Source organism: Stegodyphus dumicola, chromosome 4 (genome assembly GCF_044657685.1).
Source record: "Stegodyphus dumicola isolate Sdum_Otavi_A_Nest chromosome 4, ASM4465768v1".
Classification (NCBI taxonomy): Eukaryota; Metazoa; Arthropoda; class Arachnida; order Araneae; family Eresidae; genus Stegodyphus; species Stegodyphus dumicola.
The window spans coordinates 88497924-88514310 of NC_140771.1; the positions used below are offsets into that span (position 1 = coordinate 88497924).

Sequence of the window (16387 nt, forward strand, 5' to 3'; positions counted from 1 at the left end):
AGAACACCCCATGCAGCCAGCCTGTTTGCGGGATTCGAACCTCGGACCGAACTACCAGTGTTCAGCGACCTTACCGCTCGGCCGCTGGTGGGCCCAAATGTTTCGGTTTGAGATGTGTGCCAAAGCAGATACGCAGCAATGGAGCCAAATTACTGATTGTACAAATTTATGCTAAAATTATTGTTTCTTTAATAACAAGGTATTTTAGTTCTTAATTTCGAAGTGAAATTAAGAATCGGGACTCTCCAGATGTTTTATAATGCACGGAAGGGGGGAATCAAACGCACATGCGTAAAGCCTACGAGAAAAAATGGTTTTGGTGGTTTTGAGGTCCGGATTTCGGACTTTGTGTACTGTATTGAGTAATAATTAAGTTTGATTTTGAGTGTGAACTATAGATGTATTATTTTTCATTTTCAGTAATATGTTAATAAGTATTATGCATGATGCAAAAGAAAAAAAAATAGAACTTTATTTTAAACAAATGTTAATCTACTTTAATAAAAGTAGTCGCGGCGCGCAATGAATTGGAAGTTGATCTGTCAGCACTATCCTTATCTTCAGGGCAGATGTTTTTATTTTATTTGGCTTATAATTCCTTACTAAATGTAGTATTTCATCTCGGTGTACTCCGTGTTTGATATGATTTAATTCAAATTCCTCGTCATTATAATTCCCTTCCGATAGTGAAGAAAGTGACACATAGGTTATTGAAAACGAAAAAATTTCGCAAATTAGTCGGTATTCTCGACACAGCAATCATAGGACTTGAACAGCAGAACTTTGTAACTGAAGAAGAAATTATATCTGTTTATGGAATTAAAGAGAAAGTATTATCACATAAAACGAAGCAACTTAAACAACTTACATTGAAAGAAATGTTTAATAAAATAAACAAATATATATTAAGCTTTTTTTTTTTTTTTTTTTTTGTATATTTTGATACCCTTTAGATCATAATTGTTCTTTATTTCATAAATTACGGTTTCATATTTTTAATTTTAAAATTTCTGTATGGTATCTTACCAGATTTAAACTGATGATCTATAATCTGGAATCGCCGAAGTCCCGACGAGTCCGGATTAACGATTTTTGACTGTAAAGGAATAAGGAAAATAATTTGCAAAATTGTTTTGTTGTCCTTAGTGAAAAAATAATTTGGCTTATGTTAAATGTGATTTTAATAAATAATATTATCTTATTTAAGTCAAATTTTACTTCCACTTGCAGTATATATTAAGATTTTTTTTGAAGCAGAAAATCTTGAATATTTAATTGTACTTAAGATTCTCCAGCTGCTGATCATTATACCTGAAGGAATGTGGGAGAAATGATTTATTTCCTTAGTGTTTATCAAAAGAGCTAGGAATGTTACCTTCTAGAAATAGACTCAACATGAATGCTACATATTATCAGGGAAGATAAAAAGGCGTATGTATGTAATTGAAATTTCACTCTCTCAAAGGTTTTCTACCTATACTTACAAGCATACAGTTTATATGGTTGACAGAACACAGCAAGTACATTTTTAAAAAAATAAGAATTTTGTCTAAATTAAATTCTGTAAATTCTGTATCTTTACAGAGGTACCCCATTATTTGAAGTTAACAATGAGTAAAAGCCCTTTCAACTGGTTTATGGTTCATGTTAATTGTTTCATATATATAATTGTGTAGTTTAATATAATACTTCATGTACTTTAATTAAAATATGTTAAAGTACACAATTAAAATCTGTACTCCAGATTGTATTGATATTATTAGGCATAAAAGTAATACAATCTTGGGTATGATTTTGTGTGCTCTAACACAGAGTTTCTTAAACTGTAGGTTGCAGGACCTGCAGTAGAGGATCACCAAAAGTTTTAGCAATATTTGATATTTCTTTAACTTATTATAATTTTATGATTACCAAATATTTTTACATAATATATCTGCAAATAGATAAACAAGACAATACAGACAAAGAAAAAAGGCAAACGGCATATTTTTTTTTTAATAATAGAAATGTTCATTATACTTCAAAGATTAAAGTTAGTGACCCAAAACTGCAGTAGTATATTACAGTACAAATGAAGAATATGACAGTTTCACTCGTGCATATGTCGGATTTCATCAATGCTTATGGGGTACCACAAAAAAATTTTTCCCCCACACCAAAATGTTTAAGAAACACTGCTTTAACATATTATAATAAATTACACATTTTCACCTTAGTTTAATCACAGCAGGTATTGTTAACTAGAGGAATGCATACAAATATGGCATTCATTCGTTGACACGCATGTACAAATCTGAAATGGGTTTCATAAGAAAGTTTCTATTCCCATTTTCGTGACAGCAACGAATAAATGAGATATGCAGTCATTCCCTTTTAGTGAAAGTGTGCAAACACAGCACTTATTTGTAGATACATCTTTAAGCTTCCAAGATAGGCTTTGGCAAAAAGTTTTTAATCTCCATAAATTTTTCAAAAGTACTGGTTTTGAAGCACATTTGGAGGCAGTAGGATTTATGAATAGAATATTAGATGCACAGCAAATTCGTGTTGGAGATTTAGATAAACAATAGAAAAAGTGATATAGAATTCTTGAGAGAATGAATTTGAAAGAAAAATTTATTTTTGACAATTACGGGTACTTTCTAATTATGATCTACATACTCCTTCATACTCATTGCTGATTTTAGAGAGCATTCAGGAACTTGCTATCAGCTTTAGAAAGAATACTTGTTTGAGTTATTTTATAACTATTTCAATGATGCATCCAGTGCTGCTTGTTTCTTGTTCTCACCATATACACAGCAATCTGTTTTCTCTAAAAACTAAATCGAAGAATTGCACAACCTCTGCTTTGCACTCAGGCCACAAATGATTACCTAAGAATAGTTGAAACTCCAGTGTATTGAAGATAAAAAGAGACCAAACTTCTCATTTTCACTGTGATTCATCTTACTAAAAACGAATGTACTCAATGCAAAAAGAAGTATTAATCAGAATAATTATGTTTGAATTATCACTAAAAAGTACTGATCCACATATACTCGCACACATATGCTATGTGCGTACCTGAGCTGCCATATAAATACTTTTTATGGTGTTGCACTCTTTTGCGTTTATAGTAGATTGAATGCACATTGGCTCAATGATAGGCTGATAAAATTTATTTTATTGAAAGGAACACTTCAGAGTTCTGGAACATTCCACAGAAATACTCATACATATTTTCACAGTATCACAGAGTACAATCAATAGTTACACTTCAAACTACTAAGAACATTAAATACAACATAATGCAAAGAACATCTAAAAGGCAAAGCTTTCAATATTTCGAAGGCACTTGGAACGAACAGCTCACAACAACAACTCTGAGGAGATGCACTATATATCTCTGGTCTTGTATAGTTTTCACATGGTCACTGAGATATTTGTAGCTCTTTCTGCTTTTCGAAATTATTGGAGGGCATGCATTATAGTTACAGAACATCTAAACCCAGTTACAGTTATTCAATTGCAATACCTATTACTGTGATACAGGAAGCGGACCAAAAGGTTGCCACGTTTGGTAGCTTTTGGTAATTTCTCATCAAATTTGGTGACAAAAATTAGTCATCAAAACTATTGCCTGCTTGACAATATATCGCCAAATTAGCAAGATAGCTATTTGCTCAATGTTAAAAAAGACTTGCCCCTGTATTGTTGCTTTTTCCGGCAGAGCATCCTCCTTCTAAATTTTTATCTTAAATTATACATAAAAAAATATAAAAATTTCACATAATTTCATTAAAATTATCCATATATGTAAAAAATTCGTAACAGCTGAAATTGTAGGTTGCACCATCAATAGTTTTTTGTGGCTTTTTGGTTGGGGTGTGGATGTTTTGAAAAGTCAGAAAGCACAAAAAATGATTTACTATCTTTGACAAAGATGGAACATGTTTTCTTTAACGAATGTACAGAAAGTTACAATGTATTTTGTTGCAAATAAATGATTACATTTGATTACAAAGTGAATAAAAAATTATTATTATGTGTTATATATAGATTTTTAAGGGAAAACAAAAATATTTTCATACACTTAAGTTGGATTTTGTTGTGGCTTCTGACTTAACTTTTTCCTCCTGTAGGATGCAAGTGGTTGTTATCACAAGTGTAGGGTGTATGTCTAGTTAATATCTGCAACATTATTGTAATTAATAAAATGTATTTCTAACATCATATGCCTGTTTTTGTTCTTTTTGTCTCCATGCATGTTTTTTTACTTTTCGTATGAGTAACCTAAATATATTAATTGCATAAAATCTATTATGAGAAAAATTACAAGTATTTTATAATTATCTTTCATAATATTTGTATAAATTCAAAAAGTAAATTGATATAGGAAAAAAGTGTAAAATGATGCAGAGTGCATTTTAGCCAAGCAAGTAATCATTGAAAAGTTAAAAGACCAGCTATTTAATACAGTAGGAAATCTACTTCTAGATAATATGGTTGCTCATTCGGATTTCAGTTAAAAATAGTATTATTTTGGTTTTGAAATCATCAAGGATCTTTGTAGCATTTAACTAGATAAATCTTGTATGATATATGCATTAATTCATTCTCTTTTAGGAAGATCCACTCATGGCAGGAATTGAAAAAATACCCCAAGATTTACTTCGAAAGTATATAATATATTCAAGAGAAAAAGTACATCCAAAACTGCATCAAATGGATCAAGATAAAGTTGCCAGATTATACAGTGAATTACGCAGGGAAAGCATGGTATGGAAATATGTGTAATAAAAAATACCATAAATGTATGTTAACTGAACTGTACTTTGAAATATGTATATATTAAAACAGCTAAATTAATAATTTAATTATTTATTAAAATGTAAATTTAACATTAATTAATCAAATAACTATTTTAATGAGTGAAAATTACTACAAAATAGTAAGCTAGATTGCATATAAAATAATAATAATTAACATTTAGTATAGGGACCAGCAATTTATGCCTTAAAATTTAATCTCATATAATTTGAATTTTCTTTCTTAATCGTACTTACTGGAATTGGGTTAAAAAAGAATTAATCTGCTGTAGGGACTATTATCTCTTTTAAGGAAAACTTTGAAATAAGTAATTTTTGTTCTCTTTTAAAATTAAAAAAATCTGATGTGTGCACCATATGACTTCCTTGTACAGAATATTAAATTATATGCAATTTTCCTGCATTTAATTTAAACATATTGAATTAACACTTACCAAATTTCGAATTAAATCTACTTCGTCGATAGTGTATAAACCACAATAGAATAAATGCATTCGTTAGTGTTCACTATATTTATTTACCATAGCGACACTTTGGCGCTAGGTTCACTTAACAGCATTACATCCCATTCACTTTATAACTCAAAAATTATATCATAATGCACAAAAATTATATCATAATTACCACATGGTGTATTCAAATACTATAATAAATCTAAAATGATGTATAAAAGAAATTAAACAAATAAAAAAGAAACATATTTTCACAGACGATTCAGCGCTACTTACCTAATGCGCATGCACTACTAATTCAGTTCTCACTTTGCGGCAAGGCAAAAGTACATAAAAAATTCAAAATATATTCATTAAAGATATAGAAAAACATAAAACACCAAGTACAATTAAAAAAATTACAATTAAAATTGCAGTTTCTATGCAAAAACAAGTTAATAACTTAAATGGTAATTCAGAATGAATTAAGCAAAATTTAAGTCGCAATAATAAAAGAAGCCATTACTTTGTTGTTGTGAAGCTTAGTTTCTCTAGATTGGCAACAAATCTACTATTCTGCGAAGTTTCAAATGTAAACAAATATGGTTGCTATGCTAAACAAAAGTTAGTCTTAGCCGCACTTAAAAAACTTTTAAATTGTTGATAATTACACAATTATTGCATGCATGTTAACTAAAGGCATAAAAACCTTAACCGGAAGATAAGAACACCATAATTCAATCATTTTTAAAGAAGAAAAAAAGCACAATTTACAAACATATAATAATAAAGAAACCGAGCTCACTGAGCCCAGTTTCTTTATTATTATATGTTTGGGATGTTATTATTATATGTTACAGAGTGGATATATATATATATATATTTATATATTTTTGGTGCAGCCGATTGCAACCAAAATGGGATGTGCACATCTACACATTATAGCAATCCTGTATACAAAATTTCACTGTTCTGAGCCTACTCATTTTTGTGTTATGCAAGATACATATGAAAAAAAAAAAATTCTTCAGAATTCATTTTAAATTGGTTTTATAATTTTTTGGAGGAAAAAGTCCTTTATTCTGTCATTATGTGCAGATGTCACACAAAAACATCGTTAAATTGTATTCAATAGTGCTCAAAGTGGATATTTTCATTAAAATATGATACCCAAAATTTTTCGCGATTACTATACTTCCTTTTTACTTCGTACAAGGAAGTAAAAATGACAAAGTAATTTCATGTATTTAAGGAACATAAGAAAAAAATTCTACATTAATATCTTATTAGTTTGTTAATATATTCATAATTTTTCTTAGAGAATTTTGTATTAACATTAATGAAAAAAGTAATTATTTAATATATATATATATATATATATATAAGAGTGAAACAATAAATAGTATGCATTAAGCTTAATTTTTTAATTTTATTTTGATGCTGGAATTTTTATTGACTTTATTATTGTACTTTTAGGCTACTGGTAGTGTTCCTGTCACTGTAAGACATATTGAATCTATGATCAGAATGGCAGAAGCAAATGCTCGAATTCATTTACGGGATTATGTGCATGAAGATGATGTTAATATGGCCATTAGAGTTATGCTAGAGAGCTTTATTAATACTCAGAAATTTAGTGTAATGAAGTCGATGAGAAAGGTAAAGAATGATTTTTTATTTACACTAATATTAATAAATTCATTGCTGTTTTTTTAAAGGAATTTAGTGTAATATTGTCATTAAAACACAATAGAATTATTTTCCAGCAGTTTTCAAGTCAAGTACTAGAATAATTTTGAATAAAATGCCATACAAAAAATATAAATTTTTGTTGCATTCTCATTAACCCTTTGTGGTAAAATGAGGAGAAGTGCTGGTCATCAATTTTGCATGCCAGAATAACACATGACTAGGTACACCTAGTATGCTTTTAAAGTTATTAATAATGAAGTATAAATTGGTTTATTAGTTAGTAGGCTATTACTAAATTGAATGTGAACATATATATTTTAACGTAAAGGAAATTCTGTTGTGAAAAAAATCAACGTAATTAGTATGAATATTGAAGAGTTTACAGATTAGATTGAATGGAGGGACTATGAAGAGTAAGAAAAAATTAGCATATGTTTTATTTAATACTGATAATAGAAAGTAATGATAGTGAAAAATTACCTAGATGAAAGCATACTAAGCAAATAGGAAACATCATGAAAGAAAATAGGTCATTTCCCTGGAATACAGGAAATTTCAAAAATACCTACTTTGATTTTGTGTCAACTGGGTGCTAATCCAAAGTTATTAGAGGTTTTTGAAGATGTGTTGAATATGACCTTTAGGTTATAAACAGAAACTAATTGGTACACGAAACAAGAAAAGAAAGAACATTGTTCCAACAAGAATATAGGTTTTCTCTTAACTGTCACCAGAATAAAAGCATATTACTTTTACTATGCATTATAATACCACAAATTAAAAAGAGTTAAAATATACAACTCTAAAAATCCATTAATATGTGTGAATATTTTTAGACTATGGTTCCTAGCTATATCATGTTTCATGCAATTCCCCCGCTCCTGCATCTTTATAAACTGTGTGATATGAAATCAGGATATAGTGTTGTGCAAAACATATGTCAAAGACAAATATGTAATGTTATGATATGTTTGCAGCTGGAAAGTATAGCAATGGAGCTCTTACATTATATATTAGGGGAAGAATACACTCTGTATTTGAAGAAATATTCATTCTCAAATTTATTCCAAAATTTGCTAATAAAAAATATGAATGCTATATGCACTCTATCACATTGATAGCTCATTCATATACATAATTAATAAACTCTTAAGTAGAGATTGTATACGTTCTTTTTATTTATATTCACTTCTTCAATTTGCTACACATTTTATTAAAATAATAGATAGAACAATGACATTTTATATTATCTATAATTACAAGGGATCACACTCGAGGATTCTCAATTTTATTTGCATGCACTCTCACTGGCTGTTCATGACACACTTAATGCTTTTCACAAAAACTCTGAGCAGAGAGGTATGCGTGCAGTTTTCTATTATGCATTTATGCCCAAACACGCCCATGGGCCTTGCAAAGTTTGCGAAACATTCAAGTCAGAGTCATATATATTTTTTTTAAGTTCTTCAGTTAGGTAAAGGTTAAATATTAGTATATATAAATGTTAGTAAATATTCAGTTAGGTAAAGGTCATTAAAAGATAAAATATATAATTTGGTTACAGGCCTTTTGGATTTTTCTGTAGAAGTTTTTGCTTCCACAACTTGCACTTTTTGATCTTTCCTAGAATAAATTTCAGTTATTCTTTCCATTGACCATTCATATGGAGGCAAATTATCCTCTTTTAAAACAACCATATCTCCTGTTTTAATGTTTTCATTCTCAAATTTCCAGTGTGATCTTTGTTGTAAATGGCTTAGGTAACCCAAATGCCATATATTCTAGAATAATTTAGTTATTTTTTACCATTAGCTAAGCCTGTTCTCATTAATGGTTGTCAAGTCTGGCTCAGTTACAGAAGTAATTTGACTTCTCACTGAGGAAATCAAAAGACCTTAGTCCATTTAGATCCTCCGTGTCAGCATTCAAAGGAACCAGAGGTCTAGATATTAAGATTCCCTCTATTTGTACAGTTAAGGTTAAAAACTCTTCAAATACTAATTTTTGACTCCCTAGAACTCTTCCAAAAATATTTAAAGGATTTAACACTGGCCTTCCAAATTTGGAGCTTGAAGGGGGGAATAATGCCAATCAATATTCTCTGAACTTGTATATTGTAGCAAAGAGTTATATGGCTGATTAACCAGCTTGCAAAACATTTGTAGCTCTGCATTGCTCCTATTCCTCTTCCAAGCATATGATACAGACCGTTTACTGCCAAAAGCAAAACATGGTGGGGGTTCGGTAATGGTTTGGGCAGCTATATCGTGCTACTCATCGTTACTGTGCAAGGTCACATTACTCCCAAGGATTAGGTAACCATTTGTTCCTGAGTGGTGATGCCATCTTTCAAAAGTTCCTGTTCACTGAGCTCATATTGGTTTTCTGAGTATGAAAATGAACACATCTACAATGGCCACCAGTCACCAGATATCAATATTATTGGGCTTTGTGGGCTATTTTGGAGAGAAATGTGTGAACGCTCTTTATTGCCATCATCATTAACTGAATGTTCCAGAAAGAATTTACAGGAAGAATGGCACAAGATTCCCTTTCAAAGCATACAAGATTTCTATTTACCCATTCTAAGAAGACTGCAAGCTGTTTTGAATGTCTACTTTCATACACCATATTAGTCACAGCAGTATGTTTTTATTTTGGTGTTTCCATATTCTCCAACCCCTGTATGTACTAATTTAATGTTTAATGCATTGATTAATTGAATAATTATTACTTTTATTAAGTAGAAAATATTTTGTTTTCAGATTGGCAGCATAACATACTTATTATAGGTTTTCTGGCAGATGCATTTCTTCAATGGTGCTAACTGAAATTGAATGTATGGGTGATAATTTTTTACTCACACAAGTAAGGAAAGGAAGTAAGAAAGGCTTTACATGATAGCAGCATAGAAATTTTCTCTTCCCCCTTTACAGGAAAACGCATGGCTAAAAATTAGTCTTACATGAATGGATCTAATTTATTCTTCATGTAACAAACACCAGGTTCTATAACAGATTGATTTTTATTACTTATAAATAAGAACTCATTTAAAATACTGTACAAACATGCTTATAAAAAGAAAATATAAGATAAGAATATTTTGCCAATTAAAAAACTTTCATAGTTTTTTAAATAAAATAATAAAATAACTTTAAATATTAAAATTTAACTATGAGTATTAAGATATTCAGCTAATGGTTTAATTGAAAACAGTAAATATATGAAAAAAATTAAGGAAATTAGAACTAGGAAAGTACTTGTGTTTTTGAAAATATCAATATTAAATTTTCAGCAGGACATCCTAAAAACAATAAAAGATCATATAATTTAATTATATGTCACTTCAAGTTATTACTTACTTTTTGTTTCCTCTGCAGTTTTTAAAATGTGATTAGTTTTATAAAATATTGATTGTAAAATTTTGAAGAAAATGTGTGCTAAAACTACCTATTCTGCAATGAATTTCTGTGTCACAAATGCTGAAACTAGTTTCTGTTTTTCTTAAACAAATAAATTTCTTTTCTTCTTACAGACATTTACACGATATTTGACTTACAAGCGAGACAATAATGAATTACTCTTGTTCATTCTGAAACAGTTGATTCAAGAACAAATTGCATATCTTCGTAGTCGTTTTACAACAGACTTAGAATCTGTAGAAATTCCAGAAAAAGAACTTCAAGAAAAAGTAAGCAAAACAACAGTTTATGTATAAATTTTGCAAGAAAAATGTTGGAAAAATGAGTTTTATATATGCATGCTGAATTCTTTTATTTATAATCAAAACAATTTAAGGGCTCTTGTTTGTTTATTTTTTGATGGGGGTGTGTGTGTATATATATATATATTAAAAAAGGGACCTTGCAATATTGATGGTGTAGAACATTAATGAAGAGCAAGAATTTTGATGGCATAGAATGCTGAAATGCCTATCCACAACAAGCAGGAAACTGGCAGTCGATGCAAATTAAGTCTTTATTTTATTTCACTAAACATGTTGCGGCCACAAAAAAACTTGCCACACTATTTCAAGATGTTTACATTTTTGATAACTTTGCAATAAGGAAGCAGCATACAGCAGTCCAGCTAGGCCGACCAGTAGCAAGCGAATGAATTATGTTAGGATGAAAACTTAATTGACTTAGTTTTGGTTTCAATGCATTTTGATTGGATAATTAATACTGCTGTAAAATTATTATTGGCTGATTGAGTTTTAGTTCTGTTTACATCAGCAGAAATATGTAAGAGTCATATGGCATGGATTAGTCTCAAAATGACACAGTACGAAGGGGGATTACTATTTTTAGAATACAGGGGGGATTAATTTACACGTTTTATAGCATTTTATGAATAATTTTGAACGTGAAATAACCTGCTTGGCTACGTTCCTAATAAGCATTGTGACGTAGTTTTTATTTACTTCATGAAGAGAATCTGTTTTGGCACATTTGTCTTTTTAGTACTCAGAATGTGCAGAAATCACCTGATGCCATGTCTAGATTAATTGGATGGTATACTAGTGTTGTCCCATTTATTTCATATAGTGCTACTACTGTCACAGCAAATATATGCAGCAGAGCTATGTCACAGAGCAAAAATCCCTGTTTCCAGGGTAAATATGTTTTCTTCCTCAGTGGCCCATACAAATGAATTTTTGAGATGTGTGCATAGTAGTCATCTATGCATCCAACCATTATTTATTATTTGCTCGTGAGTTGCCAGTGTTGTTACCATAAATTTCCTATCAGAACATGTTTTGTAGATCACTCATGTGTTACTATTATCTCTGAAATGGCATGGCTGTGTTTCATTATTACTTTTTCCAAATTTAACATAATTCATTTATATCCCTGCCATATTTTTATAAAAATGGCTGCATTTTTCCTGATAAAAGGTATTAGGCACTTTTGTTCATAAATAACCAAAAACTGAAGGTCATGACTCTACAACTGATGTCCAGATATGTTGATGTGTTAACTCCAGTACACATAAAACCTTTTAATCAGCCCTTGTAAATTACAGTTGACAACAAGATTAACTGTAATTCTCAATCAGCAATTAGAAACAAAATTTTGTTTCTTTATATTTGCAATATTTCATGCTTATTTTTCCAAATCTTGCTGTAATTGTAAATGCAATATATGTTTTATTTATTTTTGAATATATTATTAGTCATGATAAAAATAAATTTAAATATATTCAAAAGATGAGAATATTCATATATATATTTTGATTTTAAACCTAGCTGAATTCTCATTATTAGTAGTAATAACGTGGCATAAAACAGCTTTTCTTTTTAGTGATATTTTCTGTTGAATTTTTATTGTTATTTCACATAATACCTACATCATATAAAAATATAGCTGATAATTAATTATAAATTTTTCTTATTAAAATGCAGGTTTACTAATTTTTTTAATTAGGTATTATAGTTGTCATATTTCAATATGTAAACTAAAAAAGAGTATAAATATAAAAAAATTTGTATAAATGTGAAATTTTTTTTCTAGGCACGTCAAGTAAATATTCATAATTTAGTACCTTTTTATGGTAGTGACGTATTTAGAGCTCACAATTTCCTTCATGACCGAAAAAGGAAAGTTGTAGTGCAAAGACTTTCAAGGGAATTGTAAACATCATCTTATTTAGCAAAGTATCAAGGGAATTGTAAACATCATCTTATTCAGCCAAATGTTATATAATAATGTTTTTAAACTTTTCTTTTCATGCTTTTGTAAGTAAACTGTATTCAATAAAAAAGTACATCCTCACAATATGGTTATAAAAACATTATGAGGAATATTTTAGAAATCTGTATGAAGGCACTAGGCCATAGACTCAGATGAGATCTAAATCTAATATAAACAAAGTGCTGTAAACACTGATTCACGATAACTAAGTTTAAATTACAGATTAGCTCAGTTAAAACATGCTACATTAATACTGGAGGTATCATTTGTTTTTGATTGCAGTGTGGCATTTTTCTCATTAATAATCTTAAAGGAAGAGTCTGGCTGTGTGTGTCTTTCGTTCATGCTGCACATAAGCTAATAGACCCAAGGCTATGAAATTTGGTGCACCTCAAAGCGATTTTTTTCAAAATTCGAATGAGATTTTTTAAAATTTTATGTTTTTTGATGAAATCGCATCAAATCCGTAGTTCTCTCTCCTTATATCAGCAACAATGGCATGCACCTATTGTTGCCACTCCAAAAAATGAGAGCAATAATTCTGTGCAGTTTTTAATGTTTCTCTTGGATACTGGACGTTTGTCAACAGAAGACAATGGGAAGTTTGTTAATTTATTTATTAGGATAATTAATATTTGTATTAAGGGATAATGCTTATTTCATTGTAATTTTTTATATATGTAATACATTTTTATTGAAATTTGTGGTTTTATTTTATAAAGTTCTGCAGAGTAAAATTCTGTGCAGTTTTTAAATTTAATATTTACTGTTCCCTTTAGCCATTTTTCCGGTACATTTAAAAGTGAGACAAAAGCTGGCTGCATTGCAGCTAGTTGGAAATTATTATGTATCTATTTAAGGAAATATTATTATAAACTGATGGGAGAAAATACTAAATTACATTTATCTTGAAAGAAGTGCATTGCAACTCTCAGTGAAGAAAGAAACAAATAATTGTATGAGCAGTTAATATGTTTTTTAAATTGAATGTTTGATATTACTTATTAATCACAAATTGCAATCAATGCTGAGGAATAAAACATATATATTTGGTAATTTTAACAGGGTTGCCACGCTACCTGGAAAACCGGGAAAAGTCAGGGAATTCGAAAATTGACCAAAAAATTCAGGGAAAAGTCAGGGAATTTAAGTATTTTTGTCAAAATCTGGAAAAGTCAGGGAAGTTCATACAATGATCCCGCCAAAAAAAGCGATTTTTGCGCCGACGTCGGAAGAGATAACTTTTTTGGTGAATTGCCTATCACGTGAGTGTCTGCTGGCACAGAGCCAATTTTCGCAGCTCCAATTTGATTGCCTTTTAGAAAGGCAAAGCAAGTTTCCCGCAACTTTTGGTTTCCAGTATTCTCGAGAATCGCATGTGCAGTGCATGAACTAAAGAAAGTACCTGTTCTCGTATAAAACAAAATGGGTTTAATCTTAGTATACGGTACGATGGAGGTTAGAATCAAAGAATATGTATTGTAAAGAAGGAAAACCTCTCTGCAACAGACGTGGCTCCGTTCCATCATAGAGGGAAACTGCATGCGTGATATATCTGCCGCCAAAGCTGGAAACCGGTGTCGAAGTTCGAAGGTCACGTTATCAAGAGTTCATTAAATGAATATCCTTTAAAATTTCTTTAACCACTTGCGCTAAAAAGACGTGCCACGCACGTCGAGATGTTTTTGTCTCAAACTGCGAGCGACGTGAACACCACGTGGATAAGCATTTATCGCAAAAATGAAAATAACATGGTGCACACGTCGCTTAACAACGAGATTGTTTATTTCTCGAGTTACAGCTCTGGATTGCACTCGCAGATGCGGAGCGGCGTAAATGAGACACTTTACCACTTGCTATATTGTAGCGCACGGCACCGCAACCGTGAAGTTTAGTCTTAGCGCAAGTAGTTAAACTCTAAATTAAAAGAAAATATTTTTTGGCGCAAGTAAATTAATTCATAGATTAGTAATTTTCGGGGGGGGGGGGGAAATACGAAAATCCGTTTTTAAAATTATTGCGAAAAATCCAAGAAGAAACGTCCTTTGATAAAACGTTTCTTCTTGGATTTTTCGCAATAATTTAAAAACGGATTTTCGTAGCTTTGTTTTTATTAAAGAACGTTTCTTCTTAACACGTTTCTCAATTTCCGGTACACATCGCGGAGAGGGAAATTCTGGCCGCCAGGTTCCGTCGCCAAATCCCTTGGCAAATTTTCCCTCCGCATTCTAGCGGCGTAATAGCATTTTACTTGTATGGAAAAGTTTCTTCTTTACATAGACCAAAGAATTAGAGATTCTTTGCATAGACGTTTTTTGGTTAAAATAATCTCCATGTATGGATTTGGCGACATGATGATGCGCAGTAAACGGGTCATTTTGGTCTTGGCGACAATTTTCAAAATCGTGCCAAAGCCTTACCGTATACTAGAATTTTACCGCAAAATCTTTTTAAACTTTTCTTTTTAATAAATACCTTGCCATTTTGCAGTAAAATAAAAAATAGTAATCTGTCATCTAGGCTAACCATGTAATATAACTATATTCGCTAAAATATCGTTGATTATTCTAATTCAATTTTTAAGTAATTATCTTTATTTTTATGTTATTCGTATAATTTAATGATGCTTCTTCCCTCTAAATTTATTAATTATTAGTAAATAATATTTCTAAATTTCAGGAAATTTTCTCTGGCATAATCTTGAAATTAATTCTAGCAGTATGATGACATACCATCACGAAATTTAATACACATATTTTTTTCTTATGTATGCTGCGACTAAATATAAAATACCTCAATTTATTAAAATAGATTTCTTTGTTTTGTTTAGCTGCAGAATGTCTGCAAAAAAAGCCTTATTTTATTCTAGATTGTGAAGATTCTAATCTCAATCTTCAATGGAGAAAACAACAACTATTATAATTATATTTGTGTTTTCAAGTGTTAAGGTGCTTTTTAAGAACATACCTCACACAAATTAAATTTACCTAAAATCTAACCTAACTATTTAGCATTGCGTTGTGATTTATAAGGACTGGATTAGCCTTGTGTTGAACTGGTGATGATCATGAGTAATAATTAAATAAAACATACATTTATTATCCAATGTAATCTTAAATTTTATTAAGTTTCTTAAGTGGAAAAGTAAACAAAATTATCAAACAAAGTATACCAAGAATAATTAAGAATAAATGTCCTCTGGGATTTATTGAATAATTAAGTGAATTTGCTACACAATACAAGTAATACCATAATTTACCTCTTAGCGTAGCCAACGTACATTACGCGGATAGACTGGAATTTTCTTGAAACGCACCTGGAAAATCTGGAAAAGTCAGGGAATTTCATTCTCCTGTTTGAGTGGCAACCCTGTTTTAATTACTTCAAATCTATAACATTGATGTAATTAATTGTTAACGTATTGGGAAAACTTATAAATCTATCGCAACTAATTTTTAATAAAAATCATCGCAGTATAAGCTAAAAACATCTATTTTTTTATCATGAACTTTCTAAAATGACTAGATATACTTGAATCTTCCTCCAGAATACTATCCTTAAATGTCTTAATATACATAATCTTCTTAAAGTTAGTATTTAAAAAGAAATGACAATCTTAAATTGCTATGGAAATATTTTAACACATGCAAATCAGTATAAGAATGGTCAGTTTATTTAAAATTCCTAAACATATATTCATGGAACAAATACTTACCTTTTGATAAAATGTTATTTAAAAGGCTAAGAAAGAACTTCAAAA

At 30.2% G+C, this 16387-nt stretch overlaps 1 protein-coding gene across 2 annotated transcripts in view; it reads left to right on the forward strand.

Annotated features, from left to right (window-relative positions):
* The window catches only part of Mcm2 (DNA replication licensing factor Mcm2), a 63485-nt gene extending 50774 nt beyond the window's left edge, over nt 1–12711 (forward strand). For both annotated transcript variants that reach the window (XM_035371495.2, XM_035371496.2), the window contains exons 15-18: nt 4609–4761; nt 6719–6901; nt 10470–10625; nt 12448–12711. In XM_035371495.2, the coding sequence (XP_035227386.1) occupies nt 4609–4761; nt 6719–6901; nt 10470–10625; nt 12448–12570 (615 nt within the window). In that variant the 3' untranslated portion in view covers nt 12571–12711. The remainder of the gene's footprint in view (nt 1–4608; nt 4762–6718; nt 6902–10469; nt 10626–12447) is intronic.
* The last annotated feature ends 3676 nt before the right edge of the window (nt 12712–16387 follow it).